At 40.0% G+C, this 19,064-nt stretch overlaps 1 protein-coding gene across 7 annotated transcripts in view; it reads right to left on the bottom strand.

Annotated features, from left to right (window-relative positions):
• Mp (Multiplexin) overlaps nucleotides 1–19,064 on the bottom strand; it is an 884,548-nt gene that overhangs the window by 582,076 nt on the left and 283,408 nt on the right. For all 7 annotated transcript variants that reach the window (XM_065230395.1, XM_065230396.1, XM_065230401.1 and 4 more), the window contains exon 4: nucleotides 10,531–10,631. In XM_065230395.1, the coding sequence (XP_065086467.1) occupies nucleotides 10,531–10,631 (101 nt within the window). The remainder of the gene's footprint in view (nucleotides 1–10,530; nucleotides 10,632–19,064) is intronic.

Below are 19,064 nucleotides of genomic sequence, written 5' to 3'. Positions count from 1 at the left end.
TATTGAGCAACTGTTTCGAAATGTTACTAAAAAGTTGACGAACCAAGATGTGTTGAAGAACCTATTTGCAATCTTGTTCCAATAAAGCGTATGAATCTATAAGTTTTCAAACTTCGTTTTGCAACCAACTGAATCAAGTTGTCACTGTAAAGGTTTGTTGTAACCATCTAGTATCTACCATGGCTCAAATATGTCTTGTCACTTTGATGTTGTAATATATTTTTGGACAACATTGGCAAAAGCGGAGAAATCGTAATGCATGTGTTAACATCTGCGTAGGAAATGGAAGACCAGGACGAGAACGACAGGATGGCGGGGGACGATGGTGACTAAAGACGATGCCATCAGCGGCTGGCGTGGCCGTAGTCTCTCAACCGACCGGGTGTTCCAAAGGGCTAAATAGTACGGTGAAAAGCCTGAAGTGACGATGGATTGGTTGTTGCGTGAGCTAGGGGCCAAATATGTTGATACCGCCGAACGGAGATGTGGCCGTTGAGGATCCGTTAGAGAAGGAGCTCGTATTGCCGGAACTGCTGGTGAACTGGAAACGGCACCAAATAGCGGATGGATTGCCAGAACTAGTAGCTCATAATGCCGAAACCTGATGGCTGCTGACGGAGGAGCTGCACCGATGTCGCTACCACTCGAGGTCACATTGCTACTGACAAGTGACGTTTAAAGCACGCACATACTCAACAAATTCTATGAACTACGCATTTGCTGCTTATTTTGAACAGAACTAGAACATGGATACCATCGAACATACGTAATGGTGCCGTTATGTTGAAAAATCGTTGCGGCGTTGTTGCAGTTCAATATGAATCATTATTTTAATATCCACTCATCTGCAACGTAAAAAGTACTTGATGTAAACTTTTCATGGTGTCTTGACAAATAGCTACATCATTGTAACGTACTAATTAACATATTTGCAACAGTTCAGTGAGCTTCATTATATCTGGAGGAACCGTACACTACCGGCCGAAATTATGTTGCTATAATGGAGAATGTTCACAAATATTCCGAACATTAAAAAATTAAATCAATTCAGAATTTTACACTTGTTAATGGTTATGAGAGGGTGTTTTGATGTGTTAACGGTGCAGGGCATTAAAGAACTATATTGAGTTCTCCATTTTGGTTGCCTCTATTGTCTTATGGTGTAATGTTCTTTTTTTTTTTATCTAGTTCGTTTATTTGGAAGGCTCAATCGCGTTAGCTTTACGGAGCCGATAATTCATTGTTCACTGTGTGTAACAAGATTCACTTAATTCTATGTCTAGTAGGAGTTGGGCCGATTACTCGCGGCTTACTCGAGGTTAGAAGGGTACATTTTCGAAGGATAGGATCAGGGGAGGAGCTTGGGGTAGGGTTTCGTTGTCTCATCAGAGCGTTGTCGCCAGTATGAACGGTAGTGCTGTTCTAGCTTCGTCCGGAGTTCGACCGGCTATGGTGGGTGACCAGTGGGCGACGATGAGACTCATCGAGACGGGGGACAAGACAAACAAAAACTAATAAAGAGAGACAAAAGACAAAAGGAATTAAATTCTTATACTAGACATTTGAAGAAAGACATAAACGGACTGCATATAGCAGAGATCACGGGTTGCCAACACGTCTCTGATAGGAACATAGGGTTGTCTTCCTTGGGCCTCGAGGGTATTCAAAAGTCGCTCTCTGGCGGCGTCATTATCCGTACATTGCCAAACTGCGTGTTCGATGTCATTGTAACCGTTTCCACACTGACAGATGTTGCTGTCCACGAGGTTTATTCTATTGAGATGAGCATCTAGCGAGTAGTGGTTGGACATAAGTCTACTCATCACCCGAATGAAGTCACGACTTAAGCCCAAGCCTTTAAACCACGCTCTCGAAGAAACATTAGGAATAATTGAATGTAACCACCGTCCAAGATTTCCAGTGTCCCAATCGGTTTGCCAACTCGAAAGGGTACTCTGACGCACTAAATGGTAAAATTCATCGTGTGAAATTTGCCTGTCAAATAATTCGCCTTCCTGCGTGCCCACCTTTGCGAGAGAGTCCGCCTTCTCATTGCCTACAAAGGTAATCATATATGATCTTTCGACCAGTACACTCATCTGCTCCCTTACCTTTGAAAGGAAATAAGATGAGTGCCTACCTTGTTTCATCGACCGAATAGCCTCAATCGAACTGAGACTATCCGTGAAGATGAAGTAATGTTCTGTGGGCATATTGGAAATCATCCCCAATGCGAAGTTGATTGCTGCCAGCTCAGCAATTATTTTGTATCTTATCATATTAAAAAAATAAAATTTGCATCCAGAAACTAATAATAAAAATTGACCTAAAAAAGTATTTTCTAATAAAATATTAAATCGAATTAATAAATAAACTCCTCGCACAGTCAGAATACTGCGGCCCTTTAATATTATCAGTGGGCAGGTTAGACTTTAAATTAAATTCAAAAAGACATGTTTTTGATAAGGTGTAATGTTCTTCAGGTGAATGCTTTGATTTGTATGTTGTCAAAATTTCGGTAGAAATCTTTGCTTTATAATTATAAGCTATTTTTAAAAAGATCAGTAAATGATGACTAGATGATTATGAAATGAAGTCTTCTCGCGCAATAAGCTGGGATTTTGAATCCTATGGGTTCGAAGTAAGAACTCAAAGCGTTATTGGATAATAATATAATGATCGACCAAGGGGTCAACAGCAAGGATTTAAATATTGACCAGAAATTGATTTATTATTATCATTATTATTATTATTATATTATTATTAATTTATTTGATAAGGCTCAACCGAATTAACTTTACAGAGCCGAGGATTCTTGTTCACTATACAATACATCTTAAAACTAAAGTCAAAAGGTACAACACAATAAACATTTTATCTTCCGCTATCCAATAAGCCTCCTCTACCAGAACGGGAGCCCCTTCCAGTGGTTTACTTGTATGGTAGATTCGCCAACGAGGGTCAGAGCGCTTCCATTGTAGCAATGGACGCAAAACGTGGTCAGTAGACTGATGCAAAATTTGACTTTTTCGCTCCACAGTGCTTAAATGGTTTCAAATCGGGTCCTGATTAGCCTCCCAAAGTTACAACTCATTTGGTTAGAAACAGAATTCGCACAAGCCATTTGAAGTTTACATGTAAATTACTATGGGAAATCTCAACATTTTGTTCATTGCCTTCTAGTCTTTTTCCATATTGAGCTGCGAAATTTTTCGATAGCTATTCTTTTAGAAAATTTTCTCAGCTACAACTTTACTGAAGACCGTTTCTATGTAAAACGAGACAGGAAAAAGTTATTAATTATTTAAGAGATTGATAAACTTATGACATGATCAAGCAGCTGCTCTGTAGGCAACACTGTATTTTGCAGTGGGACATAGTAGCCATGATTTTTGTGTCCTATTCAACGCCCCAGAAACACCAATGTTGCCTGCTGAGCAGTTGATTGAGCATGATCATAAGACATCAGCGCATTGAACCATTGATAACTTTCGATCCTTGCGTTTAATCAAAAAGTGGTCTTGAGCAAAGTTGTAGCTGGGAAATTTTCCTACAAGTTAAGTTGAAATCTTTTGAAGCAGACCGATATGGTGAATTATTAGATAGACATGAACAAAAATCTTGGTTTTACCATAGTAATTCCCATACAAACTTCAAATGGTTTGTGCCATCTCAGCTTCTCACCAAATGGGTTCAAATTTTGAGAGGTTAGTCAGGATCCGATTTGGAATCGTTTAAGTAATGTGGAGCAAAAATTTCAAATTTTGCATCACTCTAGTGGTCAGCACTCACACATTCATCACGAAACGGTTGCTTTGCAAAGTCGACGAAGCATCGACTGAAACAACTGCTGATGAAGAACAATGAGGAAGACCACACAATGGTTGCTGCCGAGTAAACAGACGATCGCGTGACACACATTGAGAGTGGTCTGCTTCTGTCGACAGCCGAGTGAACACTGGACCAGAAATGGATGATACGCAGCAGCTAGCTGGTATATTTATTTGGAGTTGAATTTTTGTTTCTTGTTTCCGGGAGTCATACGAGTCCCACAACTGATCTCCAAAGACTATCTTCGGAATCCGTAACCGCTCAAGTTTTCTCAATTTTTAGAGAATATTGACGGGTAACGGGTAACAATATTGACGACATCATCGCACAAAGATGGGCTCAAAATCCGCAGAAAATCAACCTTTCGGTTTTGTTGGGAGTCCAACTTTCATCGATGAGATTGAAAGTGTATTGTTACATGCTAATTTTCTATGAAATCTTTGAAAAAAAATGATTTTCTTGGATTATTTATATCTTTTCCAACATTTGGGATCATCCAAAAATTTATATATATATAGAGGGAAGGGGGAGAAGGGGGTTAACATTTTCATAAATACAATTTATTAAGTGAAAACCATAATTTTATCTTAAGCGATTTAATGTCAAAACATCTTCAAATACATTAAATGCACAAATGCATGTAAAAATTTATCCAAATCAATTTCTAACGATTTTCTGAAAATTTTAAAATCTTAGAAAAAATTTCGCGGGAACGATTACGAACTGCAAATTTTACAGAGTCTTACAAGCACGGGAGGGGGATTTAATGATCATTCAAAAACCCTTACATAATTTGTGGATGGCTTCCTATTAGAAAAATCAAAACGCACCGAAAGAAAAAAAAAATTGAACCGGTAAACTTTCGTTTGATTTTCAAATCCCCAATGTAAAAAAATACACTATTTCAGTTCATAATATTTTCAAAATCAAAAGATTTTTTAAATACTGCAATGCTTATAAAAACTTAAGGAGTTTGCGGTTCTATTGCAATGGGTAGATAACAATATTCTGTTCAAAAATGACGAAATTATGAAAGTTTTAGCATTTTTCAGTGATAAATAGTGGGGGTTTGCGAGTTTAAGTCATTAATTCCAATTGGTTTCCAGGCTTTTTTCATTTGTTTTTATTTCATTTATTTATTTGTTTATTGATTGATTGATTTTTGAAATTGATAAAAAATTATGACATTTATTTTATTTAAAAGAAATGTTTAATTTTAAATAGATGCATAAAATACTTCTTCAAATTAGTTTTTAAGCATTTTTGCGTTCAATAAACTTTCTGTCAGCTAAAAAATTAAAATTAATGGTATCACTAGGTATTGCATAAAAAACGTTTATTTGGTTTAAAAAAGCTGATCACTTATTAGGCCTTGATTGTTACTTGTACAGTATTTATTTTAAATTATCTATGCTGATTAGAATTTAGGTTTGCGGCTACGGGTCGGACACTTCATGAAATAGGGGTCTGGTAGGTGTGTTCTAGTTGCCCACTGATGTGACGGGGCGTCGCATCTACCAGCTTGTCAGAATATCTTTTCGGTGATCGGCTCACAACAGAAACAGCCAACAGCCTTGCCTTAGAAAGCCGAAAAAGTGCCTGGGCACATTATGTAGAGTGAGCGGACTAGTTATCAATATTTTAAAGCAATTAATTTCATGCTTCTATTCAAATGACTTTTTCTACGATTTTTTTTGTTTATTAATTTATTTGATAAGGCTCAACCGAATTAACTTTACAGAGCCGAGGATTCTTGGTCACTATACAATACATCATAAAACTATAGTCAAAAGGTATAACACAATAAACACTTTATCTTCCGCTATCCAAAAAGCCTCCTCCATCAGAACTGGAGCCGCTTCCAGTAGTTTCATTGTATGGCAAATTGTTGTACGCCAACGAGGGTCAGAGCGCGTCCATTGCAACAATGGACGCAAAACGTGGACAGCACTCACACACTCATCACGAAACGGTTGCTTTCCAAAGTCAACGACGCATCGACCGAAAGAACTGCTGATGAAGAACTATGAGGAGGACCACACAATGGTTGCTGTCGAGAAAACAGACGATCGCGTAGCACCAAGGAATCAAAAATATCTCCAAATGACAAAATGACAAGCGATCAACGAACCGAATAATAACGCTATGTCAGAAGTTCAGAGCAATAATGATATAATCTTCTTCGTTCTTTTTCATGACAAGCAGTCCGTGCGACACAACTCACTCGGGGCGGTAGAAAGAAACGAGCAAATTGTTGGCAAACTGCTTCACGAAGTAGAGCCGAAGATGATACACGTGTGTTAAAGGGATTTTTTTTGTTATGTCTTTTCTCGATTCATATTAAGCTATGTCCTCATCCGTGTATATTGCAACAAAGCAGGCAAGCAATATATCATTATCCTTTTACCACTCGGATCGAGCTATGTTATAGAGCGAGTTTGTCATGGTAGTCGTAGCAACCGTTTTGTCTGTATTGTTGGTTGCTTTATATGTTTGGATTCGCTGCGTAGCACACATCGAGAGTTGCCTGCTTTTGTCGACAGCCGAGTGAACACTGACTTTTTCTACGATTGTCATCTCTGATTTTGCAGTCTAAATAAAAACATCAGTCTGATTTTTCCGCATCACCTCACAAAAATATCCAATACATTTATGTGGTTAACTTGAATGTCATTTACATATTACATGTATTCGAAAACATCACAGTACTGTTTTAAATATTTCAGTGAAACATTGCAGCTATGTCAGTTAAAACCTCATTTGCAACTTGTGTCATTTAAATATCATGTTACATGTACCTTATGCCACAGAGACTCCACCTTCTGCGCTTTTTAAGGTACAATGATGTTTTATATGCGGTGCGTTGTCCATAATTTAGACCGTCTATTAGTCACACTAAGGTTGTTGTTACTCGCTGAGAAACAAATGGTGTTGCTTGGGTTTTGTTTGTAACTAAAATCTGAATCTCTTATGCATGTCGAAGTAGAGCTGGCATAATATGTTATTGTTTTTCAGTGAATGCAATTTACATTCACTGAAAAACAATGGTGGGTTCTTATCGCTCTGATTCATCATGCATAAGAGATACAGATTTGAGTTGTTTACAAAAGATGTAGTTAATATCAAAGCCTACAAAAGCTACACACACTATTTGACGAAACTCTGTTGATGAAAAAAGTTAGAGGCAAATGAATGTAAATGATTTCCCATCCCTGTTCGCAGTTCATTCTTCACGCTCCCGTTACCCCGGCAATAAGGATTCCTGACTGAACCTTTCGCTTGACGTCTGGTTTGTATTATTTGGTGCATTGGCGAAATTTGGTGCAGTGGTTGCTAAGAAAAACCCCGGTTTTTATTTCGTTACACACACAAGTTATGGTAACTTCGATATAACGAACGAGCGATATTGAAACCCTTCTGTAAGAAGGGTAAAAATACTTGATAGGCCAGCTCTGGAGGCTTGCAAAGGTAAAGGTAAGATAACCCCGGTAGGTCAGGAAGAAGTGGGAATCCATTCAATAAGTCCTGTAGACTAGTGATTCAGTAATTTTAAGAGGATTTGTTGGGAAAGTTCATACGACTAAAAGGGCACGGGCTGAGATTTATCTTGTCTATGATTGTTCAACCAGGCATTGTATATCATGCACGATTCCATCACACATTGGCCATATTATCTTCCTCAAATCCTTTAAATCTTCAACGACACATGAAAATCAACACCTCACATTCATCATTAAAATCGATTACTAGAATATGCACCATTACACAATATGGCACTGATATAGAACGGGATGTGTCTACCGTCATCACTTTCGCAACGACTGGATCCATAAGTAATCGTCACACGAGAGGAGGGAATCTCTCCTACCGATCCATGCATACAGGAACCCTTCCGAATATGCGGTGGGTGGTACCGTTAACCTACCGCGGTTTCTCGACTGTCCTTCAACCAATTATGATGATTTTTTTTAGGTGATTAGTTATCTACAGAAAGTCAGCTCAATTGGTAAGGCTTGTGCTCGAAAAAAATGCACCATTTTTATCCGTGTGTAACTTTTTTTCCGTGGGTAAAAATTGATGAAAATCTGAGTATAACTAGTGTCGAGTGAATTGTTTACAAGTGCAACATTTCATAACAATCGGTTCAGTCGTTATTGAGATGTCATCGAAACAAGAAGAAAATCGCCGGATAATTTTGCGCGCCGTCATGGAAAATCCGACTACGACCATGAAATGGATCGGAAGACAACTGGGAATCACCCATACAACTGTGTCTCGGGTGGTAAAATCGTTTAGGGAGTCCCAGACGACCGAGAGGCGGGCTGGAAGTGGAAGAAAATCGAAGACAGCTGACCCTGTGAAGGCCCGGAAGGTGTATTTCAAGCGTAATCCGAACCTTTCGATTCGCGACGCGGCTCTGAAGGCAAAGTGTTCCGCCTGGTTCGTTCAGCAAACCATGAAACGAGCTGGGTTTCGTGTATACAAAGTCCGGAAGGCACCGAACCGGCGTGATCAACAAAACACGGCGGCCAAATCCCGCGCAAGGAAGCTGTATCGAGGGTGGTTAACGAAACCGATGTGTGTGGTTATGGATGACGAAACCTACATCAAGGCAGACGCAAAGCAGATACCCGGGCTGGAGTTCTACGTTGCCAAATCACAGTTTGATGTTCCGGAAGACATAAGGAAGAAGAAAGTGGACAAATTCTCCAAAAAATACTTGCTCTGGCAGGCCATATGCCAATGCGCTAAACTGAGTAAACCGTACATCACAATGGGTACCATCAACAGCGAAATTTACCGCACCGAGTGCCTCCAGAAGCGTCTGTTGCTCTTCCTGCGGTCCCACGGAGGCGAGACATTATTTTGGCCGGACCTGGCATCATACCATTACGCGCGATTGACGTTGGATTGGTATAGAGACAATAACGTTGCTTTTGTACCAAAACCCGTCAACCCCCCAAATTCACCAGAGATTCGTCCGGTGGAAAGATTTTGGGCCATAATGAAGACCAAAGTTCCAAAATCGTCCAAGGTGTTTAAGAACGAGCTGGAGTTGAAGAAAGAATGGATGAAAGTGACCAAAAAGGTCGGCTTCACCATTGCACAAAATGTAATGAGGGGTCTTAAGGGAAAGGTGCGGGCTTTCAGCGATGGAAAGGAAATTAAATAAAGTAATTATGCCGAAACACAATCCATATGCATTAGTTCATTCCCTGAAAGTTTGCAAGAAAATCCGACTTAAAATAATTTTTTGGCGAACACTTTTGTCTGGTGCATTTTTTTCTAGTACAGGCCTTAGAAGGATAGCCGAGAAATAGCAGTAGGTGAACGGTGCCACTCACCGCCATTTATGGAGGGGTTACTATTTGTGAGAATGTAACAACCACGTAAAAGCCCCATCGAAGCATCCCACCTGGGAATCTGCACTCAAACTTTCATTAGACTGATCCGTGTCTCATCTGATTGGATAGCATGGGGACATTACAACAATGTTGGCTCGTTAGGATTCTCGGTTTCTCGGATTTTTGCATAAACATATGCAAAGTGTTTTCCGTTTTTCTAACCACCACACCCCGGTAGCTCATCGGAAGTTAGCTTTCTCAGGAAGAAGTGGGAATCCATTCAAACAAGAAGACATACATAGGTAAGTTGATTGTGTCTGTTTGGCGAATGTTCTGATATATGTGCCGGCTTCTTCGAGGAGAAATCTCAAAGAAAGACCACATCATGCAAGCAAGTGTGATACCTTAGGGGCTTAAGAGTGTCAAGGTAACAAATTGCTGAAAATGCAGCAAAGTCTGCCATTTGTAATGGCTTTTCTTGATTATTATCAAACCGGGGGGAAAGCGTTGATCAAAAGCCTGTCTGCGAGCGTGAGTGATCCTATTCTATTCCTAAAGTGCAAAAAATCCTTTCGTCATCATCCCACATGCAACTTCAATTTCCACGCTGTTGCATTTTTCATTTGCTAATAGCAGCACTTAATTGTCACTTCCTAGAGTCAGTCGCTGTCATCGTCGCCGACGCTAATCCCAATGTAAAGCATCATTAGTGATTCCCTTTCTCTTGGGAGACAGCAGGTTGCCAACGGTGGATGGGTTCAGATTCATGAGAGGATCGACTTCCAGCATCAACAGACGGTTCAGAAGCGTCGACAATGTTCACTCATCCTTACACCCAGTCACTTTCCCGACTCATTCTTTCCATTTTCGCTTTGACTCCTGCAGACACAAGTAGCTCCCATGAGCATTCCGACGAGGGCGTCGAAGAAATGCACATCCGTCGATGGCGCCGAACAAGGGTCGGGATGGGGTGCATCACAAGTGACTCTTTTACGATTATCTCGCTATTCTCATGCCAACACACACAGTGTGAGTTTTGTGCATCTGATGAGCTTCCTTCAACAGCGTCGTTGAACGTCTGGAAAACCATTGTCGCAAAACTCTCCCCATCATCGCCGGCAGCATAATGGTCCTCGACAAGATGTGTTTGCACCCATCATCGCCCTATGTTCCGACAACGCACAGCACATGCTACTTGACGGTGGGAAAATTGAGGCATTATCCCGAAGCCATGCGGTTGGCAGGATATGTTGGATCTCTTTCCACCCCTCGCCCCGCACCACCTTTTTCAATTCAAAAGATTAGTGACACACTGCAAAACATACATAGGACTAGTGATAGCGGTGATGCTTACCTCTGATCCCCTGACCACCAAACAGACCCAGCTCCGATGCCGTTACCGACGGTTGCCAACAGCTCAACAGCAGCCACAGCCAGGGTATTCCGTAGAACCACCTGTTAGGAAGGAAATGAGGGAGACAATATGTTATAAGTATGTGGATTTGGTAAGTAGTTGTCACTATCGTCGACATGATTTAAAGTGGGGAATTATGTTCTTTCTTAGGAATTCCTTCTTCAGGGAAAAAGTGATTTTCAAAATTAGAGCTTTCAAGTCGCCTCTGTCATCGCACCGTAACCAATTCTATTTTGCCAGATGAATTTATAGAACCCATAAACCGAAGCCACTAACCCCCACCCCCCACAAACAATTCCCGTGGTGGTAATAAAATTTATTTTTCAATTTAGCCGTTCCCACCATAAAGATTTTGAATATGGGTGAAGTTTTCTGCTTCATTCATAAACGGGCCTCAATGCCGCCACCGCCGTCGATGCAGATGAGTCACGTACGTTGGGAATCGTTTTGGGTCACAGCTGTGTTCTTTTGGAATTGAAGCGGGATGGGATGGGTCTGAAATGGAAGAATTATGAAATTTTTCCGCCTATGTCAAGGCCAGTCGGTTCGCTTGGGCCGGAGAGTGGTCTGGTCTCGGGTCTGACGCAGTGTAGATCTATGCGTCTGGCGCCGCCGGGCGGTGTGCGGTGAGGATCGAATTTATTTCCGAAATATTCAAATGGAAGCGGAAGGCGATTGAATTTGGTAATGGTTCTTCATACACTCGCGCTTGAGTGGGTGCTGAAAGTTGAGAAAATTGAATGCCTTATCTTACAAGCACATATGCGAGTGAATGGAAAATGTGTGGCCGATTGCTAACGGGTAATAAATTTTCATTAACTGTGGTCGAGAGAATGAATGAGGAGGATCGCCGTCGGTGATGGAGAAATTATAGAGCAGGAAGACGAAGAACTGCGTGTTTTGCTATATTTCTAGCATTTTGTGAAAATTTATTACAGGGGAAAATGATGCAGTCGATTTTTTATACATTCAAGTTGAATAGGAATGAGTTCACGTTTTAGTAACTATGAAATATTTGTATCGTAAATCATATTTCAAACCTCCTTCTCCCTCCCCTCATCTATGAAAGTTTAAATCTCTACTAACCTCGAGACGACCGCGAGTCCTCGGTTCAATTCCTTTAACTTTAGATTTTAATTTTAGATTTAAGACATTAATAATGTATAACGCAAATTATAATTTAGCTCTGTTAAGTTTATTCGATTGAGCCTGTACAAATGAATTGATCTACAAACAAAAAAATTACATTACATTACATCACCTCCATCTATAGAAATCATGTACCCAGTAGAGTAAATGACGGCCTCGGGACCCATTGACTGTTTTCAGAAGGCCAATGACAAGGCCGATACCAACAGCAGCGTTTGACAGTAGGCAGCATGTTTCAGGCTCAAATCATTTATTTTGCTATGCTGGGCCCGCTGTCACGGTATAACATGTTGCCTGCCACTGGACTGGTTTTCAGCAACCAAAATTTAAACGGTGATTTCACCAAATTTTTTGACGTAGGATTACGTTTTTGGGCAACATATTGGGGGTGCAATTTAAAAAACCAAAATCGACCGCATTACGAAAAGAGGTCAGGTTTTCACCACATATAACTCTGTCAATAGCAGATGGATTTTAGTTCTAAACCAGCCAAACGATTGGAAATTTATCTACAAATCTGCTGAAATGAACACTTTATTAAGTTTCAATAGGTCACTATTGAAAAATACACAAATGTCCAACTGTTGCAATGGTGATCAAAATTATCAACGATTGCCTTCAAAAAGCGATTTCTCTAACACAGATTTAAATATCAAATTCCATGCGATCTCCCTGAACGGTGCTCATTCAATTACCGCGTGTGGTGGTGTCCGGTCGTCGGTGTCAGCAGCAGTGCCTTCGACGTGTGGCTTTGAACATTGTTCTCCACTACACAATGAAAGGCAGCCTGCAAAGCAGCGAGCTGCAGAGCCCACATGAGCATCTATTAAAGGAGGAAGAAACCGCACCGTTATGGATCGGAATCAGTTTATTCGTGAGTCGCTGCGGGTCATCTATGCCATGCGCATCACCCTTGCTCCAAACAACGTACAGCTCGCCAGCCTCAATCGCGTTGAACACCCTACTAGCTTAGCATTACTCAACCAACGAAACGGTCCTTTTTAGGATCACCATAAATTATTGTTGTTTAAGAGTAAATTTTCACTGCACGTTCGCTCGCCTTTCTGCCAGCCACATAACCCCCAAAGCTCTTAGATAATGTACCCAGTAACCAAAAGTTTGTCGTCAAATGCGTAACAGTATTGAAGTGGTACATACAAATTCTCGCAATGACCGAATACCACATGACCATGTCAATTAACCAGAGACGCTTTGTTTGGTGAGACTGGATGGAATTCAACTTTGAAATCTGTGTTAGGGAAATTGCTTTTCGCAGGCAATTGGTGATAAATTAAATTATCATAGCAACAGTTACACATTCATTCAATTTTTAATGGTCAAATTTTTGAAAAACGATGAAGTCCTTAACTGAACAGTTGCGTAGGAATATTTCTGATCGATTGGTGATAAAATTATTGAAATTGGTCCAGGGGCAGCAGAGTTATTAACGTTCAAAATCTTTCATAATTTTGTTACATGTTCCTTTTTCGGTTTTCAAAAAGTGTACCCTAGACTGCCAGCGAAAATGGTGGTTTTTAATTTCGCTAACAAACCATATACAAAATGTTTATTGCCTCGAAAAATGACCCTATGCAAAATTTGAGCTCAATCGGACATGATTTAGGGGTGGAGCAAACGCGTCAAAGATTGACTTTTTTCACTCTCGAAAATCTCCCAAGGGGAAATCAAAAAAAAAATTGTATGCCAAATGTCTTAAAAATGCATGAAACGTCGAGATTTGGTGTTATCTCGAAAAAAAATTTTTTTTTCAAAAATCGACTTTCTGGGACTTAGAATTTTTTCATGAGTTCTATATGGAATATAGAAGATTGATGAGTCGGCTTCTAAAACTGTTCACAATTGTCTCCAACCTGCTTATATATCGAATTAAACCACCATTTAGGATCTAATACGAAATAATTCACTAGGGTGGTCCAATTATTCTTCATTAGGGTGGTCCAAAAATTCAAAAATATATGAAAAACCACAACTTTTCATCAGAAAGTCCTGAAATCAATTGTAAAAATATCTTGAATTGCGTTAATCTGTTTTTTTTGGGAATCATGAATTTTACACAAGAGGAACATTTGCCTGAAAAGATGAAAAAATACTTTGCGTTGGGCGCCGCACGCTTTGAGTTGGAGAAGGCTTTCTTTTAGTTCAGATCGGTAACCGAACCATTGAGGGCTTCGAAAAGTAACCTCCTGTTCGGACCGAAAGACTGTCAGAGTCAGCTCTCAGGCAAAGATTGTCTTTATTCAAAAGAATTATTCATTTATATATGTTTTTAAATTTTGGTCTTAACCTATGCTTTGTATATGAGTGAGCGAGACATCTGGAGTGACTATCGGCAAAAAGGTTCTTGACTGCTGTGTCAGAATTTTGGTGGACTATGGATCTATTGAGTTGTGCAATTTGACGCCACCCGTTGGAATGCCCGTCGGTACGGCCACACGCGGGGCGAAAAGAGGAGAAGGAAAATAGCGCTTATCGGTGTGTGGTATTGCAGTGTCACATATGGTTGCAATTGAATAATTTCCTAATTTCGGTTACAATGCATTTTTGAGGCGGATGGCCTTTACGACTGGTTGTTGATGTTTGGTGTGGATTGATATGGATCGACAGTGGTTCTCAAATTAAATATTACTACAACTTGTTTTATACTTTGCCATATATTTCCTTATTAGCTACACCAAATCAGATTTCCTGGTACTCTTATAATTTTTTCGATTATATTCAACTAATTGTAAAATGCACTGCTTTTGAATTGTATGTTTTAATCAATGCTAAAGGGTGATACGGTCAAAATTTGGTCAAGGGAAAACGCGTGTAAATCGGTGAAATCGTTTATTTAAAAAATTAAATTAAATTTCTTTTTCAAGTTCAATTAGTATAAAATTCAGGAAAAATATTCAGTTAGGCTTCCGCTTTTCCAAATCCGAATTGCCGGGCCTTACGCTTGATCCCTGCCATCAGATTTTGTACAGCCACCTTGTCCACCTTCTTCGCCGCAGAAAGCCAGTTTGCCTTGAACTGCTGCTCGCCCTTAGCAGTTTTTTTGGTCTTCTTTAGGTTCCGCTTGACAATAGCCCAGTATTTCTCAATTGGGCGGAGCTCTGGCGTGTTGGGAGGGTTCTTGTCCTTGGGAACCACCTGCACGTTGTTGGCGGCGTACCACTCCATGGCCTTTTTACCGTAATGGCAAGATGCCAAATCCGGCCAAAACAGTACGAAACAACCGTGTTTCTTCAGGAAAGGCAGCAGACGTTTATTCAAACACTCTTTCACGTAAATTTCTTGGTTGAAAGTCCCGGAAACTATGAAAATGCTGCTTTTCAAGCCACAGGTACAGATGGCTTGCCAAACCAGATATTTCTTTGCGAACTTTGACAGTTTCATGTGCTTGAAAACATCTGCTACCTTTCCCCTTCCTTTTGCCGTATAAAACTCCTGGCCCGGAAGCTGCTTGTAGTCGGCTTTGACGTAGGTTTCGTCGTCCATTACCACGCAGTCAAACTTCGTCAGCATCGTCGTGTACAGCCTCCGGGATCGCGCTTTGGCCGTCGTATTTTGTTTATCATCGCGATTTGGAGTCACTACCTTCTTGTAAGTCGATAGTCCGGCTCGTTTTTTGGCTCGATGCACGGTTGTAGACGATACACCCAGCTTATTTGCGGCATCTCGGAGAGAGAGGTTAGGGTTTCGCTTGAAACTACCGGCAACTCTCTTTGTCGTCTCAGCGGCTTCCGGTTTTCGATTTCCCCTCGATCCAGACTTCCTGGCTGTCGACAAACGTTCCCCAAACACTTTAATTATATTTGTAACGGTTGATTTGGCAACTTTTAGCAATTTTGCCAACTTTGCGTGCGAGTAGCTCGGATTTTCGCGATGCGCGAGCAAAATTTTGATACGCTGCTCTTCTTGCTTGGACGGCATTTTGACAACTGAAGAGTGAATTCCAAAATCAAAATAGGAGCAACATTCTACACACACACACCTTCAAAATGAGGGGTGTTCAGGTTTTTTAAATGCAAAATTGAAAGAAATACGTCAAGTTGATATTGACCAAATTTTGACCGTATCACCCTTTATACTACGCTCTGCATTATCATTAACTATTTCCAAACATTGAACCCGTCTTTTGGCATTTTTAAACTCGATGGGACTACTCCACTGCTCCATATCGACATTCAACAACGACTTCGGAATTTGGAAAGCTTTAAATAAGTTTTCAATACCACTGCTGCCTTGTACAAACGAGTGTAGTTCAATCGTTGAAATATCGTTGGATTCAACAATGGATCTGGCTGTAATGTTTTTATGAGTATCTGTAAAAAAAAAATCATTAGAAAATTAAATGCAAATGTATCAATTAAAGCATTAACCTGATAGAAGTAAGGCTTCGATGACCTTTTTCTTAACCGGGAGGTCTACATTTTCGTCGAACAGACATAGTCCGATAAGGCTGTTGTCCAAATATTGCAAGTGAGTTAAAATTCCTTTATCTACTGCTTTCGCAACGTCTTCATCAACAGTTTCATATTCCTTCAATATTTTTAACAGGCTCAGATCGTTGTTGGGTGCCATCGCAGCACACGGAGAAAGAAACCAACTTTTCAAATATTTTTTTACAATGAACACACAAAATCGAGCTAGTTGATTTATAGTTTTATCTGGTAAAGCAAATTCATGCCGAAGAATAAACATTTTCAAAGAATAAATGATTTTGGCCATCCACCTTGCATTGTGAAAAGCACCAGGAGCTCTTATTTGTAATTTTTCATGGATTTTTCCACCCTAATATAAAATGGCAAGTTGTAGAACATCTCGGTAATCACCACGGTGGTGTTGCTTTCTAATTTGTTTTTCATAAAACTCCAATAACGCCAATCTTTCTATTTCCGAAACAGCTATTTAAAAAAAATCTTCATCCATACCTGAATGGTATAAAGTCTTTTCCAAAATGTGCCATTTTGATTGGAATTTCTTAAAAATCTCAACATTTGGAGACTTTGACGTTTCAAATTTCAGAATTTTAAAAGCTTTGCCATGTAGCAGTTCATGTATGTGGTGTCTACAAGGGAGGCCTATAAGCTGCATCTTAAACAATTTGTCCAGGTACTGACAGGCACTGACACGCACCAGTAATGGTTTTTACATACCTGTTTTGATTTTTGGACCACCCTAATGAAGAATAATTGGACCAACCTACTGAATTATTTCGTATTAGATCCTAAATGGTGGTTAAATTTGATATATAAGCAGGTTGGAGACAATTGTGAACAGTTTTAGAAGAATCCATCAACTTGGAAATGAAAATGTCATTACAATTTCAACAATATTGCATTCAGATAGATTGACAATTTTTAAAGTTCGGCAATCATGATTTCACCATCTTGAAAATCGTGAACCATTTTGAAAAACAATCACCATTTCAGATCTCTTCAGATCTGATCTTCAAAGCCACCATTTTGAAATTTAAATTTTCGTTGCAAATTCAGATTACCATCATTTTACAACAAAATTCTGTTTACGAATTTATCAGAGATCAACCATCTAGCAGTTGACTGGCCCACATTTATATGCGGGAAATTTTTGTTATTTTTGTTTCAACGGGCCAACCCCTAGATTTGGCGTGCAATTTTGTTCGTATGGTAAGGTTAACTTATTTCTTTTAAATCAAATTCCCGGTTTTCACAACTCTCCCGGTTCGTTAGCCTCCCTGCCATTCACATTTAAAATCATGGTTAATTCTAGTACCGAAACTATGAGAATACCAACAACCACAACTATAGGAGCATTTTCTCTGGTAAAATTGTGTTTTAAATAATAAGTTTGAATTTAGTCCATACATACATTAAGCACCACATCTTTTCAAAATACTATCACAATATTTCGACGCCAACAAAATCACGTCCAGAGCACTTCAGTTAGTCACACTGAACTTCTAGAGAGTTCAGCAAATCCAATGGCTTTTGATTACCCATTTGTTCAAGTGAATGGCGAATAATAATAATTCATGATTCAAGACACGCACTGCCTTTCAACCTAACTGTGTTGATCCTTTCTCTCCACCGTATCGCCATCATCATCATTGTAATCTACGTCAATGTTGATTCATGAGAAGCCACAACATTGCGACTTGCGTTTCTTAACCTGAATGGATTCCGGAATAATGAATTCGTAGTCCATCCGTGAGAGTCATCTGCTCCCCCTTCGGACTCGGTTGTTCCGTGTTTTGTTATTAAATTAGTCATAATTATAGCCGCTCGGATGGATGACGGGTCTCTGCTCATAATGCAGGGCATTCACCAACCACCCATCTACCCACACAAGTGCGGTTAGCCCGACTCTTCCTAAGGTGTGCCCCAACTCGACGGCGAAAGGGAAGCATCAATTTACAATGTTCATATGTAGGTACATATATTGTTCCATGTGGTGGGAGACCTGCCAATACGTACTATGGTGGGTGGCCCAACCAGAACGGCAACTGACTCCGGGATCGACAGGATTCCTTTGTTTGCACGTCTGCAAATCGTCGCTCGGGGATTGAGAATTGCTGGATTTGCATAAGTAACTACTGGCAACCGGAGAATGGATTATGGTCACAGGTGTTTCGAAGACAACGCCGACGACAAGCTGCCATTTATGATATCTGGAAATGTTTGTTTTCGTTCAATATGCGATTTCCGATGGATGAAACTCAGGAAGATGTTAAACATGGCTCAAGATTTCCTGTCTTTAAATATTTTCTTCACTCTGAGCTGAGATTTAAAACAAAAATAATCTTTTTGCACTCCACCAGCCTGTAAACACAAGTTGTTTGATTACCCACTCAATAAAAAAAAAACAATCGATGAATTCTGATACTGCAAGTGAAAAAAACAAACGCTATCAATAGCCCACCCCAAGGAAAGCAATGAAAAGTAGTTAAACAAATTGGCCTCCTCGAAAAACCGTTTATCCAATATACACCTAATTGATATGCATTGCCTCGTGCCTCTGGCAACGGGTGTATTCAAGCGAAAATGTCAGTCAAAGGCGAAGCAAATCTCGTCGCCAAGAGAGATCAATCGAGCGCTAGGATGAACAAACATCACCAACCAACCTAATGAGTATTGTACAAATATTGGCACACTTGTTGTCAAATGACGAAAGAACAAAAAAACAACATCTTAATTATGATTTGCTGGCGGCTTAATGGGCGATTGCTATCTTTGCCGAATTGCGAGAGTGCTTGCTGAGCAGCTTGTTTGAGTAGGTCGGTCAAGTTTTGTCACTTAACCCACTTAACGGAAAATCATAACTCCCTCATCTCACAACTG

The sequence above is a fragment of the Ochlerotatus camptorhynchus genome, unplaced genomic scaffold (assembly GCF_037179485.1).
Source record: "Ochlerotatus camptorhynchus isolate MF236.1 unplaced genomic scaffold, CSIRO-AGI_Acam_v1.1 ptg000330l, whole genome shotgun sequence".
Taxonomy (NCBI): domain Eukaryota; kingdom Metazoa; phylum Arthropoda; class Insecta; order Diptera; family Culicidae; genus Ochlerotatus; species Ochlerotatus camptorhynchus.
This window is presented reverse-complemented; position numbering and strand designations above follow the sequence as displayed.